We start from the raw sequence: 12,568 nt of genomic DNA on the forward strand, positions 1-12,568 counted from the left end.
TAGCTAGGTTAGCTAGCTACTGCCATGGTAGCTAGGTTAAAAAACATTCATGCAGTGGACGGGCTATTTTGAAAATATGATTATTAAATTAATGTACAATTATGAGAATATTTACTTGTAGATTACAAATTGAATGGTTTGGCATTAGTAGGGTGAAAATATATTTGGACATTTTTATGGATAACTGTCACAGATATCCTCTTCGTCTGAAGAGGAGTAGCAAGGACCAATACGCAGTGTGGTAAGTGTCCATGTTTTAATAGTATAAACTGAACACGACAGAATACAAAATAACAAAGTGAATATAAACGAAACAGTCCCGTGTGGCACAAACACTGACACAGGAAACAATCACCCACAAAATACCCAAAGCATATGGCTGCCTAAATATGGTTCCCAATCAGAGACAACGATACACAGCTGCCTCTAATTGAGAGCCAATCTAGGCAACCATAGACATACAAAAACCCCTAGACTGGGTACCAACCCCATAAACATACAAAACCCCTAGACAGGCCAAAAACATATAATCACCCATGTCACACCCTGACCTAACCAAAAATATGAAGAAAACAAAGATAACTAAGGTCAGGGCGTGACAATAACATTAGTATAATGTTTTCTGTTAGAGTGGAGAGGAGGAAGACTGAAGAGGAAGAAGAATGAAAGAGAGAGGAGGAAAGGTAAAGATATGATTACAGAGCTTGCTAATTTATTATTACAAACAATGTTTTTGAGAGAAAATACAAAAATGAGGCAAGCAATGGGAATCTGTTAACCAAAGTATTTTATCTAATAGTGTACTATTTATGATTAAAGATTGGAGAGGAAGGAGAAGGGAAAATTAAGGGAGTAAAAAGAATGAAGTGAGGAGAGTGTAGAAGAGTGAGGTGGAAAGGTAAATAGAAGGAAAGGAAGAAAAAGCAGGAAGACGAGTGAAGAAAAGAGGAGGAGAAAGATTGGAGGAGAAGAAAAAATTAAGAGAGTAAGAAGAGTGACACAAGGAGAGTGAAGAAGAACAGACAGAGGAGGTACAAGGGCTCTTTCCAAGAAACGGAAATGCCATTTTGATGACAACACGATGAGAGAATTTCTATTTATACACTCCGGTCAAGACGATAGAATGGTTAACTGCACCCTTTGTAATTCGTCTTTTTCAATTGGGAGCGGGGGAAGAACGGCAGTGGTAGAACATCAACAGAAGAAAAAGCATAAAGCCTCTCTGATTGCCCGTGTTGGTTTGCCCTCTGTCACCACATTCTTCAAGAAGGTAGAGCCTTCCCAAGAAGAATATGGTTTAGCTGTGCAGGAGGGTGTCTTTGCATACCACACTATGCGACACAATCATAGTTACTGATCTATGGACTGCACAGCACAACTGACATGGAAGCTTTATAAGCTGAAGTTTACATGTGCTAGGACAAAATGTGAAGCCATAGTGAGTAATGTTTTAGCACCATGGGCAACTACTTTGGTAACAGAGGACCTAGACCAGGTTGAATTTGTGTCCCTGTCCATTGATGCGTCCAATCATGGACATGTAAAGCTGCTGCCAATAGTAGTCAGATATTGTAAGATATATGATGGCAACACATCCGTGGAAACAAAACAGCTCGATTTTGTTGAATTGAAAGGAGAAACAGCAGAGGAAATTGCAGCTGAGGTCCTGGTGGTCATCCAAAAATGTAACCTGGAAAACAAAGTCGTGGCATTCTCTGCCGACAACACAAATAACAATTTTGGTGGACTGAATAGGCTGTGTCCATACCGAAGTTAAAAATGCTCTGCAGTGGGACGGCCAAAACAGACCAAACATGGCCAAAACAGACCAAACAAGGCCAAAACAGCTTTGGATATGATTCCCCTTGATGTTGAGTACCTGCTCACAAAGATATTTTCATATTTTCATATTTTCACCGTCAGAGTAGAAAGACTGAAGAGCTTTCGTAAGTTTGTTGGCCAGGAGTACCATAACATTTTAGGACACAGCAATGTTTACTGGCTGTCCATGCTCCCTGCTCTAGAAAGAGTGCTGAAAATGTATGTGCCATTGAAATCCTTTTTTCTTCTGAAGACAAATGCCTTGTTGTCCTGTGAACAATGTTTGAAGATCCACTGATTGAACTTTGGCTGGCCTTAGTCCATGGAAACCTGACCGTATTCAGTGACAAGATCAAGATGCTTGAAGGCCAGGACTGCTGTTTTGTGGAGTCATCTGCAATTCTGAGAAACGTTGAGGCAAAATTGACTACAAGGTGTGAAGACAACTTCATTCCAGTTTTGGTCAGAGGACTTCTGAGAGAGCTAGAGGAAAATGGAGCAATGTCTAAAGAGAACTTTCTCAAAACATCCCAATCATTCTTCACTACGGCTGTGAACTACTTGCAAGCATGGGGGAAGCACACAGATAATCTAAAATATTTACATGGTCTCCTTTTAAAAAGGCAACCTCAGCGTGAAGAGATCCAGAAGGCAGCAGGCACACTGCAGGAAAAATGCCCCAATGTGACCATCAATGAGGATGCATTGTTTGATGAGGTTACTGGCCTGCAAGAGTTCCTAAAGGGGGGATCGCTTGAAGAATGGAAAACATCTGAGACACCGCTTAGTCAGAGATGGAGCACGGTGATTACCCACTTCGAAGAGAACGACATCCCACACACTAACGTGGCTAGATTAGCATCTGTTATCATGTGCTTACCTGGAAGTAATGCACCAGTCGAGAGAGTGTTCTCCCAAATGAATGATATATGGACAGCAGCAAGAAATTGGTTCACTGTTTCTACCATCAAGGCCATGCTTATTGTGAAGACAAACTTCAACCTCCCCTGCCAGGAGTTCATGGAGAAGCTGGCCAAAGACAGAGCAATCCTGAAGAAGATACATTCTTCTGAGAAATACACAGATTAGATTGGTATAAGTATATTATGTAGTTACCAACCTCATCACCGTCTTATTTCTTTATTATGTTGTTAAGTATTTCACATAGACTATTGTCTGTTTTTTTCAGTTTTGCTCATATTCTCTTCTGCTCTTATTCTACCCAGACTACCAGGACCACTGAATGGCTGTTCAGATTGGACAGTCCTGTCTCATCTGTAGTGTTTCTGTAGTATAGTTGTTTTCTCTATCACAGTGTACCTGTTAGACTAAATACATGTAACCGGAATTGTCCCCCTTTATTATTTCATAGATAATAACATTGGATATTTTAATGATATATTTACCGCCAAACTGGAAAGGTCCCCGGTTTTAATTTCAGAAATCTGGTCACCTTACATTAAGAGGGTGAATGGGCAAGACAGTGTCTTTGAATGGAGTATGGTAGTATGTGCCAGGTGCACCAGGTTGTGTCAACGCTGCTGGATTTTTCACCCTCAACAGTTTTCTGTGTGTATCAAGAATGGTCCACCACCCAAAGGACATCCAGCCAACTTGACACAACTGTAGGAAGCAATGGAGTCAACATGGGCCAGCATCCGTGTGGAATGCTTTTGACACCTTGTAGAGTTCATGCCCCAACGAATTGAGGCTGTTCTAAGGAAAAATAGGGGGTGCAGGGTGCATCTCAATATTAGACAAGCAACACTGAGGCATGCATGAGAGCATCAGCTGTTCCGGACGACTGTGTGATCACGCTCTCCGTAGCCGACGTGAGTAAGAACTTTAAACAGGTCAACATTCACAAGGCTGCGGGGCCAGATGTATTACCAGAACGTGTGCTCCGGGTATGTGCTGACCAACTGGCAGGTGTCTTCACTGACATTTTCAACATGTCCCTGATTGAATCGTTAATACCAACATGCTTCAAGCAGACCACCATAGTCCCAGTGCCCAAGTAAACAAAGGCAACCTGCCTAAATGACTACAGACCCATGGCACTCACGTCCGTAGCCATGAAGTGCTTTAAAAGGCTGGTAATGGCTTACATCAACACCATTATCCCAGAAACCCTAGACCCACCATAATTTGCATACCGCCCAAACAGAGCCACAGATGATGCAATCTCCATCCCACTCCACACTGCCCTTTCCCACCTGGACAAACGGACCACCTATGTAAGAATGCTATTCATTGACAACAGCTCAGCGTTCAACACCATAGTACCCTCAAAGCTCATTACTATGCTAAGGATCCTGGGACTAAACACCTCCCTCTGCAACTGGATCCTGGACATCCTGACGGGCTGCCCCCAGGTGGTGAGGGTAGGTAGCAACACATCTGCCGCGCTGATTATCAACATTAGAGCTCCCCAGGGGTGTGTGCTCAGACCCCTCCTGTATTCCCTGTTCACCCACAACTGCATGGCCAGGTACGACTCCAACACCATCATTAAGTTTGCTGATGACAACAGTGGTAGGCCTGATCACCGACAACGATGAGACAGCCTATAGGGAGGAGGTCAGAGACCTGGCCGGGTGGTGCCAGAACAACAACCTATCCCTCAATGTAACCAAGACCAAGGAGATAATTGTGGAGTTACAGGAAAAGGAGCACCGAGCACGCCCCCATTCTCATCGACGGGGCTGTAGTGGAGCAGGTTGAGAGCTTCAAATTCCTTGGTGTCCACATCAACAACAAACTAGAATGGTCCAAACACACCGAGACAGTCGTGAAGAGGGCACAACAAAACCTATTCCCCCTCAAGAGACTAAAAAGATTTGGCATGGGTCCTGAGATCCTCAAAAGGTTCTACAGCTGCAACATAGAGAGCAGCCTGACCGGTTGCATCACTGCCTGGTATGACAATTGCTCAGCCTCCGACCGCAAGGCACTTCAAAGGGTAGTGCGTACGGCCCAGTACATCACTGGGGCAAAGCTGCCTGCCATCCAGGACCTCTACACCAGGCGGTGTCAGAGGAAGGCCCTGAAAATGGTCAAAGACCCCAGCCACCACAGTCATAGACTGTTTTCTCTACTACCGCATGGCAAGAGGTACCTGAGTGCCAAGTCTAGGACAAAAAGGCTTCTCAACAGTTTTTACCCCCAAGCCATAAGACTCCTGAACAGGTAACCAAATGGTTACCTGGACTATTTGCATTATGTGCCGCCCCCCAACCCCTCTTTTACGCTGCTGCTACTCTCTGTTTATCTTATATGCATAGTCACTTTAACTATACATTCATGAGCATACTATTTCAATTGGCCTGACCAACCAGTGCTCCCGCACATAGGCTAACTGGGCTATCTGCATTATGTCCCACCACCCGCCAACCCCTCTTTTTACGCTACTGCTACTCTCTGTTCATCATATATGCATAGTCACTTTAACCATACCCACATGTACATACCACCTCAATAAGCCTGACTAACCGGTGTCTGTATATAGCCTTGCTACTCTATTTTCAAATGTATTTTTACTGTTGTTTTATTTCTTTACTTACCTATATACACACACACACACACACACACACATACTTTTTTCCCCTTCTCCGCACTATTGGTTAGAGCCTGTAAGTAAGCATTTAAATGTATTTGGCGCACGTGACAAATAAACTTTGATTTTGATTGGATTCTTAATGTTTAGTACACACAGTGTATACATGGTAAGATAAGACCAATTTTTATTGAAATCCCACGTATGGCTCTGTGTGTTGGTGTTGTAACTATACAAGGTCCTCTAGAGTAAATATGCATTGTCTTTCCTGCATGCTCAGCATTTGGCACACATTTGCAGTCAGTCAGTCAGTGTTTGTAGTCAGGAAGTACTTTAGACAGCCATACCTCGCGGGGCTTTCCATTGGCATGCGGTTGGCCTCGGAGAAGACTTCCTCCTGAGGCTTGGGGTCCGGGATGGGAATGATGTAGTCATTGTAGGAGGTAGTCACTTCCTCTTCATCTGCCTCCGGTCTAAAGTCTCCAGTTAGGGGGTAGGGGTTGAGATCCTGGAGGGAGTCAGGGGCGGTGGAGGGGGTGATGGCTGGGGTGAGGAAGGGGGAGGAGAGCCTGGGTTTGGTTCTGACCACGGCCGGGTGGTCACTCTTGAAGAACTCGTCGTTGACTTGGCAGTATCTCTGTACCAATAATTAGTCAATTAGATACATCTCAGTGATCAATGTCAGATCTGTCCATAGTCAATACACACTTAAAGGAAAACCCCACCCAAAAACTATATTTTGGTATTTGTTTCATTCGTCCATTCTTGACATAGTCCCAAAATGTTTTACTTGTCAGCAATCAGGTTTTTAAGATATGTAACTTACAAAATACAGAAATCATCCCCGTATGATGCATTTTGCATTTAGCAAAAAATGTGATCGTTTTCATAGATGGATGTGGAAATACTGTTGGTCTTCAGATGCAATGTGTAAAGGGAAAAAACCCTATATTAATAGGATACCTTTTTATAGCTGTCAGTGAGCATGTTCCCCATGGTGTGCACCAGAAAGGAGAACTCTGGCCTCTTCTCATGCTTCTCATCCCAGCACTTCTGCATCACTTCATAACTGGAGGACAGAATGACTTCCTTAGTTGAACATTTTAACTGAACTTGTCACTAAAAAAGAACTGACAGAAGACATGATTAGAGAGAGGAGTTTGAGAGTGATGGTAGAGACTTACACTTCGTCTGTGGCGTGGTTAGGTTTGGCCATGCGATAGCCTCTCTTTAAGGCACTGTAAAACAGCTCATTCATAGGAAGGTCAGGGTAAGGGGTTCCTCCTGATAAAATATCAACCATTCAAGTATTTAAAGGCTGATCATGCTGAATCAGGAGTGTCCAAAAGTTCTCAAATCTCGAATGAAACAAGAATCATGACATATTTGGTTTCCTACGAAAAACACTGTTCACGCTGTTTCACGCTAAATTAACCACTTCTCAATAAGTACTCTTCTTATCACAGCCGTTCCAAAAGCATTTGTAAAAATCCCAAAATGAATTGATAATAAACCCAGACTGTAGCTAACAGCAACAAAACCTCATCTGACCCTAAATAGATTCAGGATTAGACATGCTGATTGTCTTGTCCTCTTAAGATAACTTTATTGCCTGTTTGTTTAAACCCGACATTGACAGCCTTTTGAAACCTCTATACTAACATACCTTAAATAAACGAGGTCATCAGACCGCTCATGCTACTACTGGCCTTTCTGAACGAAATCCAGTTAATGGGTTGTTTCGATTTAATCAAACAGTAATCTCTTTGAACTATCAGTTAATAATGAATGGATTCCATTTTCCGTCCACCTACCAAGGGTGAAGATCTCCCAGAGCAAGATGCCATAGGACCACACGTCACTCAGGGTGGTGTACAGGTTATGGAAGATACTCTCTGGGGCCATCCACTTCAGGGGCAGGAATGTCTGAGAGGGCCAGAATTAGAGAGAACGTTAGCATCAGCCAGGTACTTAAAGGTAGGTTACAGCAGGAGTTATGGCTTACAATTTAAGTCAGAAGAAAGTTGTAATTTATGGTGTTTAAATGGTGTTTTAATGTTAACTTTCAAACTTTGTCTTATTTAATGTGTATGTGTATGAGTGACCCTTAGTGAGCCTGCCACTCACGCTGCCTTTGGAGATGTAGTTGGAATCGTGCATGATGTCTCTGGCTAGGCCAAAGTCACAGATCTTCACCAGTTTCCCCTCACAGATCAACACGTTCCTGGCGGCCAGGTCACGATGGACACACTGAGGAGGAGAGGGTTTTAAATGGGCAATCTGCAGTTGCTACATTTATTTTTGGAAATGTGTGATATATTATGTACCCGTTGATTCTTGAAGCATAGGACGTATATATGCCTCATGAGCTTTACTGTAATACCCAACAACAACATTGATGAAATTCCATACCACAATAAGCAGGTCTTTCAAAAAGTCAGGAAGTTGGCAGGCAACTCTGACAAACCATCTCCACCGGCCCATGATGACCCACTCGCCCTGTCCAACAACCTCAACAACTTCTTCTCAAGTAGAAAAAAAGAGGAGGAAGGGAAGCGCTGCTAAGGTACACAATAGTCGATTTTGGTAGACAGAAGGTGCTCTTTGGTGAAAGGGGTAAAATGGTTTTCAAAACGCAAGGAGGACCAAGGCACTCTTCATTTAATTAATTATTAAAATGCCTTGATTTGTATGGCATGTTCAATAGAAACAAAGTTTCGGCTGCATGGCCTTCGTCAGGGAGTACAAAGAAATTTCTTCTCATGATTTGATACCCACGTTTTGATACCCACTATGATCCAGAAGCTGTGAGAACTTGCTGGATGCCCTCCACTTTACTGATTCCCATGGCCCACTCTTCAGTGAAGAGGTGGCGGCATACCAGCGGAAAGCTTCGGTATGTGCAAGGCCAGGCGGGATAAAGTGTCGAGTCCTAAAAGCCTGAGCTGCTGAGCTCAGCCCCATCCATAGCCTTTCACCTACCGCTATCCACTGGCACAATCCCCACCCTATGGAAAACATCTACCATCGTGCCCATTCCTAAAATGTCTACGTCGACTGAGTTCAACCGGCATGTTGCTCTCAAGTCACTGATCATGAAATTCTTGGAAAGACTGGTTCTTAACATCCTACTACTACCCACCGTTCACTCCTCCCTTGATCAGTACCAGTTTGTTACAAAGCAGGGAGAGGAACGGATGACACAGTGGTCTGCAGCCTGCACAGGCTCCTGGAACACCTGGAGGGAATGGGGAATTATGCACACATCCTGTTTGTGGGTTTCAGCATTCGCTGGATTCACAACTCTTTAAGTGGCAGACCTCAGGCCGTGAGAATAGATAACACCCAGTCCTCTGTAAGCATCACCAACACTGTTGTTTGTTTCTTCTGTGTTTTCATATTTGTTTTAGGTATTCCTGTGTGAGCTGGGCCAAGATGTTCCTATTGTAGGACAATAAACGGGATTCTGATTCTGATTCTGATCCGGTCAGTGGTATAATCTACTTTAAAAGTACTACTTAAGTATTTTTTGGGGGCATCTGTACTTTACTATTTATATTTTTGACAACTTTTACTTTTACTTCATTACATTCCTAAAGAAAATAATGTACTTTTTACTCCATACATTTTCCCTGACACCCAAAAGTACTAGTTACATTTTGAATGCTTAGCAGGACAGGAAAATGGTCCAATTCACACACATCAAGAGAACATACCTGGTATCTCTACTGGTTCTGAAGGACTCACTAAACCCAAATGCTTAATTTGTAAATTATGTCTGAGTGTTTCAAATATTTTACTGAGGCACAGTTCATATAAGTAAATCAATGAAATTAATAAATCAATTAGGCCCTAATCTATGGATTTCACATGACTGGGAATACAGATATGCATCTGTTGGTCACAGATACCTTAAAGGTAGGGGCAAGGATTAGAAAACCATTCAGTATATGGTGTGACCACCATACATCTCATTCGCATATAGTTGATCAGGCTGTTGATTGTGGCCTGTGGAATGTTGTCCCACTCCTCTTCAATGGCTGTGCTTAGTTGCTGGATATTGTCAGGAAATGTAACACGCTACACGTCAATCCATGGCATCCCAAACATGCTCAATGGATGACATGTCTGATGAGTATGCAGGCCATGGAAGAACTGGGACCTTTTCAGTATCCAGGAATTGTGTACAGGTCCTTGCGACATGGGGCCGTGCATAATCATGCTAAAACACAATGCTATACACGTGGTATGCGGTTCTGAGGCTGGTTCGACGTACTGCCAATTTCTCTAAAACGAGGTTGGAGGCGACTTATAGAAGAGAAATTGACGTTAAATTCTCTGGCAACAGCTTTGTTGGACATTCCTGCAGTCAGCATGCCTATTGCACACTCCCTCAAGACTTGAGACGTCAGTGGCATTGTGTTTTGTGTCAAAACTGCACATTTTAAAGTGGCCTTTTATTGTCCCAGTACAATTTGCACCTGTGGAATGATCATTCCATTTCATCAGCTTCTTGATATGCAACACCTACCAGGTGGATATATTATCTTGGTAAAAGGAGAAATGCTCACTAACAGGGATGTAAACAAATTTCTGCATAAAATCTGAGAGAAATACGCTTTTTGTGCATATGGAACGTTTCTGGGGTCTTATATTTCAGCTCACTTTACATGTTGTGTTTATATTTTTGTTTAGTGGACATATCAAACTATAATTTGATATGTCATTTTGGATCAGTTGTTGCATCCATAGCTCTGTCTATTTGAGAGTGGTTACATTTCTCCAGCCCCGTCTATCAGCTTTTAACCAAAACATTAGCAGGGAAGATGCTTTGTTATTGTTTCAACTGCTTGATTGCCCATGTAAACAACCGGGTTATAGGAAGCCAAGGTCAGACTGGACATTAACTATTGATGGTGAAGTACATTCTATATCCATATCTACAGCTCTGTAATTACTGTGCCTGGCTCAATAAAGGGTAAATGATAAATAAATATATACTGTATATCAATAAAAGTTTAGATTCCATGTAATAAATAAAGGCTGAGTAAATAAAACATTACATACATTCTTGGAGGCGAGGAACTCCATGCCTTTGGCCACCTGGTAGCTGAAGCCGATGAGGTCAGTATAGCTAAGTGTAGTAGAGTCACTGATGAACAGGGCAGGGTCCGTTGTGATCTGGTCTGGAGGGAGAGCAGAGAAAGGGATGGCAGGGTTCATTAATGAGGTAACAAAGAGAGACACTGTAAAGTTGAATAGATGTTCAGGTGATACACATGGACAGTATACACTGAGGGCACGAAACATCAATAACAAATAAAATACAAATCAAACTTTATTTGTCACATGCGCCGAATACAACAAGTGCAGACCTTACCGTGAAATGCTTATGTACAAGCCCTTTACCAACAGTGCAGTTTAAGAAGAGTTAAGAAAATATTTACAGAATAAACTAAAATGAATAAAGGTAACACAATAACATTACAATAACGAGGCTATATACAGGGGGTACCGGTACCGAGTCAGTGTGCGGGAGAACAGGTTAGATTTGTACATGTAGGTAGGTGTGAAGTGACTATGCACAGATAATAAACAAAGAGTAGCAGCAGTGTACAAAACAAATGGAGGGGGGGGGGGGGGAAATCAATGTAATAGTCCAGTGGCCATTTGATTAATTGTTCAGCGGTCTTATGGCTTGGGGGTAAACGCTATTAAGGAGCCTTTTGGTCCTAGACTTGGCGCTCCGGTACCGCTTGCCATGCGGTAGCAGACAAAAACAGTCCATGACTTGGGTGACTGGAGTCTCTGACAATTTTATGGGCTGTCCTCTGACACCACCTACTATATAGGTCCTGGGTTTCTGGGCCGTACGCACTACCCTCTGTAGCGCCTTATGGTCAGATGCCGAGCAGTTGCCATACCAGGCGGTGATGAAACCGGCCACAATGCTCTCGATGGTGCAGCTGTAGAACTTTTGAGGATCTGGGGACCCATGCCAAATCTTTTCAGTCTCCTGAGGGGGAAAAGGTTTTGTTGTGCCCTCTTCACGACAATCTTGGTGTGTTTGGACCATGATAGGTCGTTGGTGATGTGGACACCAGGGAACTTGAAACTATCGACACACTCCACTACAGCCTAGTTGATGATAATGGGGGCCTGTTCGGCCTTCCTTTTCCTGTCATCCACGAACAGCTCCTTTGTCTTGCTCACATTGAGGGAGAGGTTGTTGTCCTGGCACCACACTGCCAGTTCTCTGACCTCCTCCCTATAGGCTGTTTCATCGTTGTCGGTAATCAGGCCTACCATTGTTGTGTTGTCAGCAAACTTAATTATGGTTTTGGAGTCAGTTTTTGGCCACGCAGTCGTGGGTGAAAAGGGAGTACAGGAGGGGACTAAGTACACACCCTGAGGGGCCCCACTGTTGAGGATCAGCGTGGCAGACGTGTTGTTGCCTACCCTTACCGGCTGGGGGCGGCCCGTCAGGAAGTCCAGGATCCAGTTGCAGAGGGAGGTGTTTAGTACCAGGGTCCTTATCTTAGTGATGAGCTTCGTGGGCACTATGGTGTTAAACGCTGAGCTGTAGTCAATAAACAGCATTCTCACATAGGTGTTCCTTTGGTCCAGCTGGGAAAAAGCAGTTTGGAGTGCGATTGAGCTTGTGTCATCTGTGGATCTGTTGCGGTGGTATGTGAATTGGAGTGGGTCTAGGGTATCTGGGAGAATGCTGTTGATGAGAGCCATGACCAGCCTTTCAAAGCACTTCATGGCTACCAATATGAGTGCTAAGGGCGGTAATAATTTTGACAGGTTACCTTCACTTCCTTGGGCACAGGGACTATGGTGGTCTGCTTGAAACATGTACTGTAGATATTACAGACTAAGTCAGTGAGAGGTTGAAAATGTCAGTGAAGACACTTGCCAGTTGGTCCGCGCATGCTTTGAGTACAGGTCCTGATAATCCATCTGGCACCGCGGCTTTGTGAATGTTGATATGTTTAAAGGTCTTGCTCACATCGGCTACCGAGAGCGTTATCACACAGTCATCCAGGACAGCTGGTGACCTTGTGCATGCTTCAATGTTTCTTGCCTCGAAGCTAACATTAAATGCATTTAGCTCGTCTGGTAGGCTCGCGTCACTGGGCAGCTCGCATCTGGGTTTCCTTTTGTAGTCTGTAATAGTTTTCAAGT

At 43.5% G+C, this 12,568-nt stretch overlaps 1 protein-coding gene across 2 annotated transcripts in view; it reads right to left on the reverse strand.

Annotated features, from left to right (window-relative positions):
* Positions 1 to 12,568, reverse strand: part of LOC110488623 (platelet-derived growth factor receptor beta) — a 59,467-nt gene that overhangs the window by 2,799 nt on the left and 44,100 nt on the right. For both annotated transcript variants that reach the window (XM_021560909.2, XM_021560906.2), the window contains exons 17-22: positions 10,445 to 10,563; positions 7,505 to 7,627; positions 7,192 to 7,303; positions 6,562 to 6,661; positions 6,341 to 6,446; positions 5,725 to 6,014 (exon numbers count right to left, since the gene is read on the reverse strand). In XM_021560909.2, coding sequence (XP_021416584.2) covers positions 5,725 to 6,014; positions 6,341 to 6,446; positions 6,562 to 6,661; positions 7,192 to 7,303; positions 7,505 to 7,627; positions 10,445 to 10,563 — 850 coding nt within the window. The remainder of the gene's footprint in view (positions 1 to 5,724; positions 6,015 to 6,340; positions 6,447 to 6,561; positions 6,662 to 7,191; positions 7,304 to 7,504; positions 7,628 to 10,444; positions 10,564 to 12,568) is intronic.

This window comes from Oncorhynchus mykiss, chromosome 14, assembly GCF_013265735.2.
Source record: "Oncorhynchus mykiss isolate Arlee chromosome 14, USDA_OmykA_1.1, whole genome shotgun sequence".
NCBI lineage: Eukaryota > Metazoa > Chordata > Actinopteri > Salmoniformes > Salmonidae > Oncorhynchus > Oncorhynchus mykiss.